General features: G+C 36.4%; 1 protein-coding gene across 1 annotated transcript in view; it reads left to right on the top strand.

Moving 5' to 3' along the window:
• The first annotated feature begins 299 nt into the window (after nt 1-299).
• atp6v1ba (ATPase, H+ transporting, lysosomal, V1 subunit B, member a) overlaps nt 300-17,243 on the top strand; it is a 40,739-nt gene continuing 23,795 nt past the window's right edge. The window contains exons 1-5 of the mRNA XM_006630456.3: nt 300-498; nt 13,390-13,445; nt 14,016-14,114; nt 14,448-14,541; nt 15,804-15,881. Coding sequence (XP_006630519.1) covers nt 387-498; nt 13,390-13,445; nt 14,016-14,114; nt 14,448-14,541; nt 15,804-15,881 — 439 coding nt within the window. The 5' untranslated portion in view covers nt 300-386. The remainder of the gene's footprint in view (nt 499-13,389; nt 13,446-14,015; nt 14,115-14,447; nt 14,542-15,803; nt 15,882-17,243) is intronic.

Here is a 17,243-nt window from a genome sequence, read left to right as displayed (position 1 = left end):
GAAAATATAGCCTGATTATTTTTCCAGCAACGTTCATTACATTTACGTTACATTCATTTTATTGCAGTGGCAAACATTTTTAACCTTTCATCTTTAAACATATACAGATATTTCTAGAAACATTTCGTTAACTATTTTATACACTGTAGGTATACTGGTTGAAAAGGCTTAAATTTAATTCAGGATTTACACCTAGCTCCACAAGGCACTGTAACGCAGTCAGATATCCGGGTACGCGCTTATCCGCGCCCCCCCGTATCACGAGGACGCGCCTGCAAGTGGCTTCCTGTAGGCATTAGCTTCCGGATTTAAGTGTCATATGACCGTGTAAAACTAGACTGTAGAGTTGTACTGTATTTTACATAATTTTTTTAATCAGTTTAACAATGGCTACAATGGTGGGAAGCAGACCCATTGACACCCTGAATGGACCTGAAGCTGCTGCTAGACAACATGCCCAGTCTGTGACCAGAAACTACATATCGCAGCCCAGGCTGAGTATGTATTATTATATATTATAGCTGTACTTTTCTCGGGCAGAGCGGGGAGCGGAGTTACAGTAGTACTAAGTTTCAGGTTAGGTCTTGTTGTGAATAATGTATTTGAAAATGATAGGAGCTTATCAGATTACACTTATTTCTTAAAAATGGCATAACCTGACACGAATATTTAAATGATAGGTTATTGCTGATATTGAAATATTTAATTGAATCGGAACGCTTTATCGATTGTGACAGCACATCTGCTTACTTATTCCTTAAAACGGAAATATTAACGCCTCTTTGATTTTAAGTTGCAAGCCAAATATATAGTTAGAATAGGTTACGACATTAATGTTATTAGGGTTTTAATGTATTTACTATTTAACATTGTTGGCCTTTTCGATTTATAATTTCGTATTTTCCTTCTAATTCGAAGGCTGAATACGGTTACACCTTTGGGTTGTTAACGCAAAGTACTAAAGCAGTTTCAGATGTGCACTAACTGCAGGATTTACATACATAAAACTGTCAGCAAGTCGCTAAGACACGTCAGTAAAATAGGCCTGTAGGAATCCAGTTTTAAGTAATGCTTTGCGATGAGAATAATGAGAACTGCGACAGATCGTGATGTGTGATCCTGTTCATGTGATAAGATCACGTGAGAGCAGATTCCGCGTCTTGTAGCAATTCAGCTGATACAATTACATGTACAGTACAACCCTTAAAAACGTATTGATGGCAATATGCATTCTGGTTTTATAATTATGTAATCGTTAAAAAATACAACTACATTATCTGGTGTTTTAGCAACACACCACAGTATTGTTAAGTAGTACGGATAAAAAAACAAGAACAGGCCAGGTTCCTCTTTAGTAAACATTTTCCTTATTTTTTTATTCTCGTTAGAATAGATTGCATCTCTAGATTCTTATATGTATATGATTCCAAATTTCTCTAGTGAGTGTGAACAAAAGGCAATATGTTTTGAAGAAAAATCTCCAAATATAGTAAGTTTCTACTGAAGTACTACTCTTCGCTTTATTAAGAACATATTTTGACAGTACTCTTTTAGAGAGTATTCATTTTACAGGCTGTCTTGTAATTCCTCAAATAGGCATGAAAATGCCTCTGGCCAATTCAAAACTTACAACAGTTTGTTGTTACTGTTATTTATTACCTGGCCACTTTATGTGAGGTTTTAAAACCACAAACTAGGATGTTTGAACTGGATTAGGTCTTGGCATTTAAAGACATGGCACTTAGATTTCCTCCCAGATGTCATGTCTTTTCCATCCCTTAGACATATACTGTATCTCAGTGGAAGTAGTGGTGAAAGTTCCTGGCATGTTGTGTGTGATGGCATGTCAACCAAGTTAGGGTTGGTTAACTTTAGAGAAAGTCTCTAAGACATTCATGAGGTCAGAGGACACAGTTATGTTAAGCCCTTCATTCTCCCATGAGAGTAATAAGCTATATTGTTAAATTCTGACTTAGGATATACAAACATGAGAAACCATGCAGACTAATTTTAAAGGAAAAAGGCAATGTTGTTCCTGTTTTGAGACTTGGTAAATGAATGGGGACTGGTTTGAGTAGTGCCCTTGTCAGATCATAAGTGCTGTAAGTCAAAGTAAGGATGTGATATCTGTCCTTCTCTTTTTTGTGGGTTGCCAAATGATCAATCGTCACGTTTTGTTTTGGGAAATGAAGTAGTTCGCAGTGAGGTTTCCTCATCTTGACATTTTCAGACAATGTTTTTTTGTGAACTGTGGGACAGTTGCCTAACATGTTTTCACACTTTCAAAATCAAACTCATTTTGTTGCCTGTCTTATTCTTATATTCTTAGGAGTATGATTTTGGGATGGTCAATATTTTTGACCCTGAAGTCAAGAGATTGGCTCATCTTTGTTTTTGTGTGTCACAGCTCCTTTTGCTTCTCACAGCTTTAAATACAAGCTGTTGTCTCTCAGGATTTGGTAATTTAAGTTGTTTTTGTCTGTATTTACACAATGAGAGAAATATTGTCATTGTACTCTTAAGTTTTGTACCCTCATCTCCAGGTAAACAGAAGAACTGTTTGTGCTCTGTCTGTTAGTTAGCCTCAGTGTGGTCCTTATCCTTTTTTGATTAATGTTACTTACTGTACATTAATTTACACCTAAAATAGACTCTGAGACAGCAAGAAAATGTTCAAAGGAAAAGTGCTAAAAACATGGAAATAAAAGCCTCTTAGAAAACTCTTACTAATGCAAAGAACGGGAGAGTCGAGTCTTCTAAAGAAAATCGACATCCGGTTTCATAATCACATCTTGAGAAGCTCTCTATGCTTCTGTTCCATCTGATTCTAATCAGTTGGGTTTTTCTCTTATTTGCAAACAGGGATTTTCTAATAATACTGCATGAACAGATAGCTACAGGTGGCTTTACTGCGTGTACGGCATGGTTATTTGATATTACTGAGCTTTTATTCCTGACTCTGACACCCTTTGACATCCAAAGGGTGTGTCATAGCTTAACTGTTTAGGTTTTAAAACATAATAGTATCAACTCAAGGGCTTTTTAATATGAAGGGAGCAAAACACGTTCCTGATGGTAGAGTGGTGTAAGTAGTTCTGTCAATCAGTTTTTCTTATAAAACCGTGCATTTCTTCGCAGTTTGAGAATGAATCTTTACCCAAACTCTTTTGAAAAGCTATCATATCATATCATATGCTCTGTTTATATCCATTTCCACTGTTGCTTGTTCAAAGAGCTCTTACAAGTAAGTTAGGCAAGGCTTACCTTTTCTAAATCTAAGCCAACTATAGAACCCATAGAGTCATACTGCTAGACAGATACAGAATTTGTCACTTATCCACCTGACCTGCTCTGTAGTGGTTCTGCTGGTCCATTATGGCTGATAATTGTTACTAATTGTGGGATAAGAATGTTTGTGGGTTAAATTTGATGCACGATTACATTAATTTAGCTTCTCACCCTTTGGTGATGTGAGAAATCCATCCATTTAGCGGGAAAGATCACAAAATAATTAGCTGCTGCAGCACCTTCACTTTGGATGTCATTTAGCTGTATCTGACATGTTAAAACCACAATGGATCATTTACTTTGATAGCAGCAAAGTCAGGTATATAATTGAGATTTGCTGTTTTTATTAACTTTTCTTTAGATTGAAAGGTAATGGTATCAAAGATGGGTAGATTAGGTACCCCTTTATGACTCTGTCTCAGTTTTATAGATTTGCTAAAGTAAGCAAAGGGCAGTCTGTCAGTGATGCTAGGAGCAGAGCCGTGATGTGCTGCAAGCTAGCTTGAACACTCCACTGAAGGACAGGACTGTGCTGAAGGGCTTGTAATGTGTTTTATCATCCTGCTTCTCTTTCTGTCCTGCATATGGATGAGCACATGAACCAGGCTCTTGCCAGTTGACCTGTTCTGGACTCGTGGTGACACATCAAGTTGTCCTTCTCTGGTTCCCAGAAGGACATTTTCTGGACCCAACTGCCTGTTAAGATATTGTCTGAGTGCAATTGCAGCATCTGTAGGCAGGCTGTCAGGTGGGAGTCCTTTGTTAGCATTGTGTCTGTCTACCTGCTGAGCTAAAAGCATTCAGATCACTCAGAAGATTATTCACAATGGAGGTGTTACATCGGTATTAAAGATGTACAAGGGGGGCTGGTAAACACAGGCAGATCATTAAAGTAAAAGGACTCTGCCATTTTTTCACCATTTAAAAGGCCAGGGTATTTAGTACTTAATTATTTCTAAACTTGGTGCATTAGCCTACAGTACCTCTTTATGATGCTTATTATCACGCAAGCTTTAAATGTTGCAAACAGAACTTCTTCAAGCCTTGAAAAGTAGCATTTCCTACTTTGCTGTATTTTATGTCCTTCAGTAATGGTGTTCATGTAATTTATGTGCTATATAATTTTTTTTTCTGAATTTATTTCTTGCAATAGCTAGTCAAAAAACAGAACAGGAGTTTGTACAATGGACATAATCAGTTTTATAAACACTTTAACACCATCTCCTCACACAACTCTCATCGTGACGTCAACTATATCAGTGATTCTCTTTTGGGCCGTCTGTCACTGAATAATGTAGCTGAATTTCTGCTGTGGTCTTAAGTGTGGATATTACGCGAAAGTCAACACAAATCTTTCACACTTGGAATGAAAAGAGTTGTTAACCTCAGGCCTCTGGAAATAAAAGGCTGAATTTGTCCATTACACCACCCCACCCAGATAAGGGTGACCTCTCACTTGTGCTGGCTAATCCTACTGTGTGGTATTAATCCCATCTTGAAGCTGAATTTTTGCAATGGAGTCCTTTTCAAGTGTATCTAGTCTTTGTTTGATTAGAACATTTCACCACATTGTTTGCTCATACCTGAGACTGGCTGCTATTAAACCCTGCCTAAAGGCACATTTGGCGTTTGACAGGTCCTTTCTAATTCAGTAATTGTGCTTTTGTCCAGTGCAAGTTGCTTTTATTGTCCTGCCTTGCAGAGTAAACTTCAAATGTAGTGTTTTTCTTGTGGAATTGTGTTATATTTTGCATAAATTTAAAATGTTACATGCTGAACAAAGTGAAAGCATTGAGTTGGTTCTATATTTAAAACAGGCCTTCTTAACTATGTCATGTTGTTGTCATGACCGTTGCTAAATGTTTGTTGCAGGAGAGCTTTTATTAGCCATATCAGAAATGTATGCTGTCAAAAATTTGTATCTGTTTCATATAGCCAGGATTACCATAAGCCTTCTAAAATGTAGAGTTGTTTTTCTAATTTGATGTGCAATGTACTTTCCTCTGAGGAGAAATTATTTGAGCATGATTAAATGAAAATGTAATAAATCTAGTTGTTTGGTTAGTTTTAAGGCTCAATTTATATAGATTCAAGGTGATATTTTCTTCTCTCATTCTAAGTATCTGGTTGACATTGAATGTATCATGAAATAATCATGAAAAGGGTTTGAGGTTTCTTGTAGGAATGTCCCTCCACTTTCCAGATGTAGACTGCAGTCCTGTGGCTGAGCCTCCTGGGGTGGGTACAAACTGAAAGAAAGGCATCAGAACTGGGGTTTGGTCTGCAGGGAGATAGTCGTCTTGTTCTACAAGTGTGACTGCTGTTGATTGGTTTGGCTGGTCTCCTATAGCATGTATATATGAGTCCACTGTGGTCCACATAAGGAATGAACAAGCTCTGAAAGCAGCTTGAAAAACACGTCTATTATTCTGTTGATTAGTTCAAGCAGCAAGGGAAATGCAGGTCAGACAGCTTTTCATTAATCCAGTTTCAGAAACTTCAGAAAGTGGGAAAAGTCTCAAATGTGTCTCTTAAATGTTTCATTTCCATTAATTTTATGAATGTGATCAGTGGTCACTTCGGTGCAGAAGTTATCCGTTTGAGTCATTTAAACACATAGTGAATACGTTCCCCTGCAGTAAAAGAGCTCAGCCATTATGCAGATGGCAGGGCTGTTCTTCTCTTACCAGACTTCTTTCTGGAAAGAACACCCAACTGGCGCTTCTCCTGTCTGCTGTTTTGAGTCTCAGGCTCAGTATGAATACACTCGCTGGAAAATTGTAGGAATTATCTGTGGGATGGCAGTAAATCCTTTCTGGGGTGCATATATGTATAGATATTCTGTAAAATTATTTTCTAAGTTATATTTACAGAGCAGTGAAATTATTCCAAAACTGAATGTTTTGAAAACCAAAAACATTTTTTTCCTCTCAGCCACCTTCAGCATGACAGAGTAAATAAGATATGCTGGTTGCCTAGTACATACTGGAATAAGTTTGTTGCATAAAAATAATTGATCGTTTATAATTTATAATGTCTAATAACACATTTTAAAATGCAACACCATCTAGGTTTGGGTTTAGCAATTAGTATTCCCAGCTTTGGCTCCTTGTAAGAAGCCCCCTCTGTGTTGTGTGAATGTGTGACATACTTCACTGTTACTACTGCTTTGTACTATTTATTCAGTGTTAGAATGATGATGTTCCCCTTTTCAGATGGGAAATTAAAATGTGTTGGAATGCTCAGTGCTTCTTTTCACTCGCACTTGAATGGGCTCTTTAGTATTTCACACCAAGGTGTCCTTCAGGGTGCTAGGTCAGGCTACCAAAACAGCTTCTAGTGGCGGATTAGGACCAATTAACATCTTTGTACACAAAGGATGCTGGCAGCTGAACAGGCAGCCTGATGACCTGCTCTGCAGTGGCATGCCAAGCAGGGGGACTCTGTACTTGAGCTCAAGTAGGAAGGAGGGTGGAGAAAGTTTTTCATAAAAATTGAAAATGTTGCTACTTCATGTGATGGAAAGTATAGTTGATTATTTTAAGAGAACCTTGCAGCGTACTTTGAAGAAGACACATAAAGGTTGTGGGTTTTTTTTGTTTAATAGTGCATTTAGTCCCACGAGTGCTTAACAGGTCCCTTATACACCTGACATCATTGCTTAAAAATGCCGAACTGTGTGTGTACGCTTAAGCGCTTTTTCCAGGGAAGTCATTTTCTGTGAAGAGATCTTCTCTGATTTGTTTGCTCTTTTATTTATGCAGTATATTTTGACGAGTATTTTTAGGCCACAACTTGACCAATTGTGGAACTACAGTTCCACAAGCAAATAAAACTGTCTCCTTTGAGCCCCTTCTTGTTGTGTTTAAGTCAACTCGACACCTCATGAATTTTATGTCAGAGGCAAACAATATATCAAAAGTCTGAGGAATCCAAGCTGCAATACTGTTTTTCACCACAACAATAAGATTTGTATTCTACACAGCTTTCAGCTGTAGGCCACTCAGTCAAGCTCCCATAAAAGCAAATTGGTTAAAATATACATTCTTTTATCCTGACAATCCAAGAACCTTGATTTTTTTTCCCCAAATGTGCACTTTCTTTAAATCAGCCTTAGCCTTATCAGTCTCTGTTAAATGAAATTCAGGAACGTATGAATGACGCATCAAAGTAAAAGAAAAGACATTTAGAAACTTAGTCTTTCATAAGAATTGAGTTAATAAAATCAGGGTAGTAGGTTCAGCAAGTCTTACACTAATCAATAAACCCAGTGCTGTCACGCATCGATTCTGAATTAATTTAAAAAATCTGCTTATTTTTCTTCTCAATGTACTTGCAGTTTCACCTTGTTACACAGTGTTTCGGTAATACTTCAGATATGTTTGTTCCATCACATCTCCACATTTATTTTTTATTTTTTTACTGTGGAATGCAGAGTTATGCTGATGTGTTTTGAATAGTACAAATTCAGACTTTCAAATTGAAGTGATTGAATTTGTGTTTTTTAAGTATTTTGTTATGGCTCTAGTGAAAGTTCTGCTATGCACAGTTTTAGAACTGTGAGAGACACTAAGTTAAGTGTATATAAGTTTCAGTGATAAAATCTGATTAGCAATGGAAAAGCAACTAATGAATTCCTGGATCCGTGTTGTGGGTTAGAGCGGGGGTAAGGTCAGCCCTGTATTAGTTAATGCTAGACTCATTAACCTACATTTTGCTTGTGTTGTAGGCAAAATTATAAAACAGTAGATTTTTATTGAGAGTGGTACAATAGACTTTCTCTGTTCTGTAAATTAAGCATTCAAAATAAATATTATTTAAGATTTAGTTTTTATGGGCTCACATAGAAATAAAACTAAGTAGACTAAGCAGACAGTAAGGAAATGAAGCATTTTGAACAGACGTCAGCAGACAAATCTAAAGAGAAAATGTACATTTGCATGATTTCAGTGTGATTTCTAGATGTTGCGGCTCAAACAAAAGTACATTTTATTTTAAAAAAGAAGGAAAAAATCGAGTTATCTTAAAACTGGCTTTGATTTTGTCTGTACCTATCAGGTTAAGGTAAAAAAAGTAATGTTTCTTGTAATGTAGGATCTGCCTTGTTTGGGTTTTTAGATTTATGTTATAGTATTTTCTCAAATTGTATTCCAATTATACAGTGCAGAGAGTCTGTAAAGTTGATTTAAACCTTTAGTGGGTCTTTCCCCCCCCATTCTGTTACTGCTCTGAACAAGGCAGATAAAGTAATAAGAATGAGGATTTTTGTAGTTGCGAATGGCCCCACTGTTGTGTTTGGTCCATTTATCACACTTGAACGCTTACTCTTTCTGTCCCTGCCTGTCCGCCTAATAGGGTATGAAATGCAGGTGTGTGTGGGAAATGGCAATTGCGCATTGACAGGTTATTTTGTTGGCCAGTGCCTAATTAGTGGCATAGTGGATGCACCCTGCTAAGCTTTAGTGCTTTGCATTAGAGCCAGTCTGTTCTAATTTCCTCACGGCTTTGATATTAGCCAAGAGATTGACGGTTCGCACAAAAAAACAAGAGCGTGATGGAGGCCTGTGTGAAACAATGGCCCCTCTTGCTTCTCGATACCACAGATGGGAGAGGTAGCGGACCAGAACCCATTGGCAGACAAAGCCAAATTGGCTCCAATGTCAGAGGCGCTAATGTTGTCCCAAAGAAAGTAAAAGGCCATAGTTGAGGACCACACCCATGGTTCTCCACCCTCCCGGCGCCCCCCAGCCTTTCTTTCTTATTTTGTCTTGCCTCTCTATTCCTTATCTCTGCACTAAACCCTGGTAGTAAATTCATAGAGGCTCCTTTCTTCTTCCGTGATAGAGGGCAGAGATCTCTTAATCTTACCGTGTCGTACAAGCCACAACCTTTGCAAGCCTCTGCAAGCTTTTGCGGGGAAGTGTGGATTTTGACACTGGCAAGAGGCTCAGAGCCTGTAGCACAAACAATTAGTTATTAACCGCAAATCAGATGCAGGCCAGAATACTTTGTTTTGTGGCAGAGCCAGCTGGTTGAAGGTTTACATGGGTGTGGCTTGAGATACGTGTCTATCCAGAAAACCTTGTACTGTATCAGCATTTCGTTTGCTTTGTAAAACACGGTCGACAGAGCCAGGCTGCTTGTTTTATTAAAATTTATGAAGGTAACATGTCTGTTTTTTTTGTTTTTATTGATTTAATACTTCAAAAATCATTTTTTTCAGATACTGGGAAATTGATTGCTCAGGAATTTAGATCATATTTTGACCAAGACTGTTGTGCGTTTACAATTTATATTTGGACGAAAAACCAAACACATTAGTAAACGTATGGGTTTTTTGTTTAATTTCAACTATACTGCACTTGAACTTAACTAGAATTGGTTTCAGATAATTTTGGATACTTGTCCTTCCAAATTGCCACTCTGGGGTCCTCATTCACAAAAAGTTTAGTGATATGAGAAGCTTGTAAGTTTGCAGAAAGGTGGTATTCATGAATTTTTTTTGGATTCACAAACTAGGAAAATAACAGTCTGAAAGCCTTGCACACATGCGCGTACACGTGTTAAAACTAATCTAAATTTCCACATGCTGAATATGCTAACTGCATTCTAATGTATGCAAATGACATGAAAAGACAGGATTAATTAGGGTAACAATATGTACATGGTTTTCACAAAAAAGTCCCAATTGTAAGGCCTGCTTAACTTACGTGCAAGTTTGCATGTACGAAAAGAAGATATAATGAACTGAGGTATTTCTTATATAAAGCTGCTGTGCAGCACGAGTGGTGTATCTGAACAAGGACACTCTCCTTGCACACAGGGTAAGACATGCTTGTTAAAGGAGAGAGAAAAATGTAAGGACCATGGCCTGAAGGATAATAATTATTTTAAAATGCGTAACACGGTGGTAGTGAATATTTTTGAATTTTAGAGTCTACAAAAAGCACTTGCTTTCTCGGACAATCTCTCCTGTACTTCCCCATGTTTCGCAGTGTTTTCCCTGCCTTTATATTCAGAGGAGCCTACAGTATATATTATGTCCTTACAGTTAGAGGCCAGTGATCTTGAGGTGCGTCTTCTAATATATTATCTGTGCTTAAGTTACATGTACATGTTTCTGAGGCACCTGTAGCTGTGCTAATAATGTGCTTATAATAATGTGCTGATTTCCATTGCTTGTATCATTCTGAGGGTCGTTCAACTTTGTAAATACAAACATACACATTTGATGTGCATCATAAGCATAAGTATTAAGTAACTGTGTTTTGAGACATTTAGTATATCTTTGTAAATTAGGCTTTTTTTCTGCTCTAAGGCCTAGCGGGAGACTGTTTACACTGCAGTATAGATTTCCTCATAAACCTAAAGAGACCATCTACAGTATATGGAGCTTAAAGTCAGTGATGTCTTACTCACTATGCCTTAAGTATTTCTAAATATTTCTGTCTTATGTCATTCAATATAGAGGGTTGGTACATTACAGTTATCCAGCTCTAAACAGTTTGATGGAGAGTAAACCTTCACAAAAAGTATTTCTCGTATGAATGTTATATTATTAGACTCCCTACATTATTTTTATAGCACTCATGTATATTTAAATATTGAAGTGACAAAATGAGTGTAGTTAACAGTATACCCAAATCACGTGGCTTTCACAATGTGCATTTGTTTTGATCTGCTTGCATCATTTCCCATTTTCATTACCATGAAGCAATGAAGACTGATTCTCGAAGAGATGTTTCTATAAACTGTTAACAACCTGATGAGTGTTCTCGGCCAGATGCCCTCCTTTAGTTCACTGCCTCAATTTATTTTGTTCATACTCATTAAAAACCATTGATTTAGACTAGTTTGATATTTTTAGATCTGGCATGAGCTACTGTTGGATTAGCCAGTGGCATAGCCTTGAAGAGCTGTTCATTCTTGAAAATTGATTCATAGAATAAAATTCAAACCCATCATCATTTCAAAGGGCTAGAAACTCCAATCTGGTGAAATAAGTGCATTATTTTTTTACGTTTTGTTTCTATTTTCAGTTTTTTAAGATTACTGAATTTCAAGAACATTAGAAGCAATATAAACTGTACAAACCATTATGCTGAAACCTTAAATGCTTACATCAGACATTAATCTTACAATTGTTATTGTTCTCTCTGCTTTGTATGTACCCCAAGAATATTTTCATATCAAACACAATGACTATTTAATATGTGTGTTTGATTGGAAAAGTGAAGTAATATTTTTTGTTTTGCCAGTAAGAATAATCCTGAATCTTTTACTACCTAATATAACATGCTGTTCAAATTTTCCGTCAGGATTTGTAGTGATTGAAATGAACTGAAGGTCAACCAAAAGAATACTATGGCTTTGCTTTAAGCAATAAATATTACAAAGGAGGCTAATTTTTTTTTTCAGTGCTACAGCACATGAACTGTTAGGGGTGAGGTCTGATATACAGTAGCTGGGACAATAATCGGAAACATCTACACAGTGAGAAGGAAATTGCCGATTTACTAAATGAGTATTTCACTGATGTGTTCACTATGGAAGAAGGCAACAACATCCCTCAGGCAGCATAATGACAGCACTGTCTTTTAAATAATATTCAAACAGAAGAGACACAAGTGTTACATGTACTAGAAGCACTCAAGATTAAATTCCCCGGGACTGATGGTATCTTACCAATTGTATTTAAGGAAACGAGATTTTACACAAAATCATTGATTCAATTCTTCCAACAGTTGCTCTAGATTGGAGGTTATCTTAAAGGACTGCTGAAATGCCCATCCACATAACTTATTTTACATGCAGGGTTATGGAAATCATCCTAAGAACCAAATTAGAGGATCACCTTATGAACATATTAACCTAAGGAAAAGTCAATATGGATTTAGAGAAGATGAGCCCTACCTGACCAACTGAATGGATAAAAACAGTAATGGATATACACACCGCGTGTGGTATGTACTAGTAAGATTTTCAGAAAGCTTTTGAGAATAAGCTAATAAATAGAAAAAGAGTACAGATAAGAGGTGAATTCTCAAACTGAAGTAATGTCATTAGTGGAGTACCACAGGGATGTATACTATGACCACTGCTCTTCCAAATATATCTATATAAAAAATTCAGATTCTGATATAGATTAACTAGTTAAATTTGTAGATGATACCAAATTTAGATGATTGTCAAATAGAATTCAAATACATTTTAAAGGGCAAACACTTGCAAATGACATTTAAAATAGACAAGTGCAGGGCAAAGTACTGTATAAATGCAAAATGAAAAACACTGAGATAGAAGTGGCTACGTACAAAGATGTTTAGGTTGACATGTCATTTAGGACTACATCTAGAGAAGTGGAAAAGCAATTAAAAAGGCAAACAGCGTGCCTTGATTTAAATTCTAGACTTTTAAATATATATCCAATAATTTTATGTTAAAATTGTACAGTAACATGCCTTGTTACTTGCCTTATAAGGCATCATTTTGAATACTGTTAATAATTTTGGCATCACATTATGGAAAACATTTCAGCTCTAAAATCGGTTCGGGGGAAGAACAACCAGGTACATTCTGGGGCTTGAGGAAATGATCTACACTGACAGCCTATGGGAACTGATCCTTTTTAGTCTTGAACAGAAAAGATTGCTTGGGGAATTACAAATTTAAAATCCAGATATGAAAATATATTCTGACAAAGTTATTCCGGAATGAACAGTGAAACACAAATCGAAGGCCACAAGTAGAAACTTGAAACTGAGAACGGGAGGCACTTCTTTACACAAATAGTTGTGGGAATATTGAACAAGCTACTAAGCTACTGTATGTTGTTGCAGCTGATACCCTGACTTATTTCAAGAAACTGCTAGATGAAATCCTAGGTTCAATTAGCTACAAACTACCAAAGGAGCTTAGGTGGGTCGAACGGCCTTCAGTTGTGCTTTGTTTTCATCTGCTGTATTGTATTTTTTCTGGCAACCTTGAAGTGCAAATTCAAAAGTCAAAAACAGTCATCTGGCAGCTTCTTCATGACTAAATGGGTATAGCATTCATTTTCCTCTTTTCTAAGCTGATGAAAATGCTGTTCATCTTTTCCAGCCTACTCTACTGTGTCTGGAGTAAATGGACCCCTTGTGATTTTGGATAATGTCAAGGTATGCCTATAAGTTGTTTTTTTTTCCATAGTAAGGGATTTCAAATGCAAGATGTAAATGTCACTGCAATTGCTACCATTATATATAAATATATATTAAAACTATGAATTCAGAGGACTAAGATTTTGAATGTTGCAGATTTTGAATGTTCTATAATTGTACCCCAGCTGTGTGGAAGGTTGTCCTATGGTGAAGCAAAGCCCAGCACCTGTTTCTGGTCAGACCCTACTGCATTTCAACCCATTATATCCTATTATCCCTAACTGACAGATGTTACTGTTACTGAACCAGTTGGATGTCTTCAGGTTTTCTGAAGGATGTATAAAAAAAACCTGTACACACCTTTTGTCCTGTGGCTGTTTAAATTCACGAGATGCGAGTGCCTTATATATTCGAATTGATATTTTCTAATAATTGTAATATTTATTTTTAGAGTCATAATATTTGGAATGTCCCTTTCTGTTCCATCTGTTCCAAAATGCGATGGAACTGTAGCGAAAAGTTTCTGAATGTTGCAGTTGCAATAGGGCAACCTGTCTGATTCTACCGACTGCTTTTCTTCATTTTCAGTTCCCCAGATTTGCAGAGATTGTGCATTTGACCCTGCCTGATGGCACAAAAAGAAGTGGCCAGGTGCTGGAAGTTATGGGCTCAAAGGCTGTCGTTCAGGTACGCTATTTACTTGAGCCTCTTGTAGAGCCATGCAAGAAAAATAAAGTTGTACAAAAGTAATGCCATTTTTGTTTATCTTTGAAAGTAAATGGTTTTTACCTGTGTATTTAATTCTTTAAATCATTATCAGGTTCCTTCCATCTCCGTCTTTGAAGTAGAAAGCCATTCACATAATTAGGAGAGATCATATTTAAAAATGAAGACTAGACCTGTGTTGGCTCTGATTTACAACTGAACTTGTTTTCTGAAGCAAGACACAGCGGTGTAGATAGAGCTTATCCTGTTAAGGGCATGAAGGAAGTTAAAGGAAGTCTTTCCTTATTGATTTAGGTATTTGAAGGCACTTCAGGAATCGATGCAAAGAAAACAGCTTGCGAGTTCACAGGTGACATCCTGCGCACACCTGTGTCTGAGGACATGCTAGGTAAGATGACCCCTTCGAGAGAGCAGAAGGCATTTTTCAGCGTTGCTCTGTGGAAGTGACCGTGAAGGCTGCTATTCATTTATAAAAATTAGGCTTCTTTTCAGAGCCGGCTGTCCTTATTTTTTGGATAAAGAAAACCAATTGCAGGTGTAATTTCCTCCTTCAAATGTTGAGCACTGATTTCAAGCTTTTTATTGTTACCAATATGTGTGTGAAATGTGATCATTTTGCACCAATTGTACCCGACCATTCCTAATCCCCCTGTGTTCACCAGGTTTAGTGTTCAATGTTTTTTTTTTCACTTAAAGTGCAAAAACAAATCATTTGAAACCATCGTGACATTTTAAAATTTGTTTTCTTTTTTTTTCTGAAAGGAGAATGGGGATTTAATGAGAAAATGAGGAATTGCCTGCTAAAGGACTATTTAGGTTGAATTTGATACACTTATCAATTTTCTGCACAGTTGAAGGAAATCTAGTTGCTTCTTGTTTTATAAATATTCATATGCACAAACTAAGTGTAGCTAGCAGCTGTTTCTATTATCCAGTTTGGTATTTTCTTCTTTTTTCTGTTAGTACATCTTTGTTCAAGAAGATGGAGAAGGAAAATACTTTATGTTCATGAATGATGTTAATGCTGATAGTGCACTTTTATTTACTTTAGCTGAGATTCAGAAATAATACTTCAATTTAAAAAAAGCATGTAAAATCTAAGGCCAAAACCCAGCCATTACTATGACACTCATTAGTTAACAAATTTCCTAAAACATGTTTTCACTCAGTAGGTTCAATGGGTGTTCACAGCTTATTAAAGAAGTAGATTTCAAATGTTGAAATCCACAATCAAACATTTTTTTAGTTTTTATTCTTTCAATTGTTTTTGTATTAAACAAAACACATGATTATTAATAGAGCTTTAGAATTTGAATGTTGGTTTTTAATGACTCAATTAATGTGCATGTGAAAAAAGCCATATTGGTTTATTAATTTAATGATTCATTGTTTCAACTACCCTCTATTTAAACTTAATTGTTCCTTTGAGGAAATGCTGAGGTTGCCCTTGTAGCTGAAGCCTGTGATGATTTGTTATATGTTTTAGTCTTTAATTGTTTTACATCGTAAGATAATAATGTAAATGCTGAAAAAACATAAAAGATCAAAAACCTAAATTTTAATTATAAACTCATCTAGTTCTTTTGAATAGAAATCTCCAGAGAACTATGGCAATAGTTATATCTTGTGCACTCTTCCTCTTGTTTGTAGGGCGTGTTTTCAATGGCTCAGGGAAACCTATTGACAGGGGGCCAAGTGTGTTAGCAGAGGAGTACCTGGATATTATGGGTAAGAAAGCTTATTATTATTTTTATGTTTTTTAACCACTCAGAGTGCAAAGGTGAACTGCTTATTGAAGGCACCCCAGTTCAGCCCAGAACCCAAGAGCTGTGAGCCAGCTATGCTAACTGCCACGTGTATGTCTTGTATAAAAATTGTAATTATGGATTTTCTATGATGAAGTACTTGAAATGCATTGACTAGCAAGAATAAAATTTTGTTTCCCTTCACACACAGTGTTCACATTCCTGGCCTCCTGAAATCTGAAGGTGATCAATAAATATGATATGAAAGCAATGTATTGAAGAAATGAAATAATTTTAATTTCTCTTTATTTTAATTTCTTGAGAGGTATGTTGAATGGGAATATAGAAACCTAAAAGGAGTTGTGTTGTTGAACTTGAACCACACAGCTGTTCCCCATGGAAAGGGTAAAATATGTTCTTTAGAACTGCAGAAAAGGAGCTTATACAGGTTGCATTCATCATGGAATTGGTACAGTAGCTATAACTGAGGCTTTTTAGTAGTTCACGTACAGGTATAAGAACATTTATCATTTCTCACAGGGTGAATGGTGGAAATATTTTATCGTATTATTTCTTTCTTTTTGTTTTTTGCTTTGAATGGGTGGAGTAGGTTGTGTCATTACTGCAAGCTTTAAAGCAACAAAATGTGAAAACTGTTCAAGGGTGTGAATATTTTAAGCTCTGCAGGTACCCTGTAGTTTTGCAGGCAATGTTCAGACATTGTTCAGGCCTGTTCAGCAATGGAAATTCAGTCAATGCTCTGTCAAAGATCAAGAGACAATGTTATGGCCCTAAAAGTTATTTTATTTGAAAATAAGGTGATTAATAAATTGGGTAACTGTAACCAGGCCAAACAGCTAAAAGAAATCACCTGTTAGGGTTGTGAAACCAAGGAGGGTGATCAGAACAATCAGTTAAATTCCAGCACTGCTGTCTGATGCACTAGAATAGATCTTCTGTGTGAATAACATTTTTCTCATTCTGTTATACAGTTAAGGTTTTGTATTTATTTGAGTTTTGACATGTGATCATACAGAGACCATCCATTGCTTGTTGTCAGTGTACAGTAAATGACAAATGAGAATGACCACCAGTATCAGGCTTTATGCCCCTGTGTACAATTATGTTTTATTTAACATATCATACCATAAAGAGCGATATCAAAGAATGTTCAGAGTGTTCAGTGTTTTGTCTTTGATTTTAAAAGTTGGTGTCATTTCTGACCTGGTGACATAAGGAAATAAATATTTTTTAGTGCTTTGTGTTTTTGCATAAATTCATTATTGACTCTGTGAAATTAAATAGTTGGATTTCCTTCCAGTTTTAATGTCTTCTGCACATCTTT

Source organism: Lepisosteus oculatus, chromosome 4, assembly GCF_040954835.1.
Source record: "Lepisosteus oculatus isolate fLepOcu1 chromosome 4, fLepOcu1.hap2, whole genome shotgun sequence".
Classification (NCBI taxonomy): Eukaryota; Metazoa; Chordata; class Actinopteri; order Semionotiformes; family Lepisosteidae; genus Lepisosteus; species Lepisosteus oculatus.
This window is presented reverse-complemented; position numbering and strand designations above follow the sequence as displayed.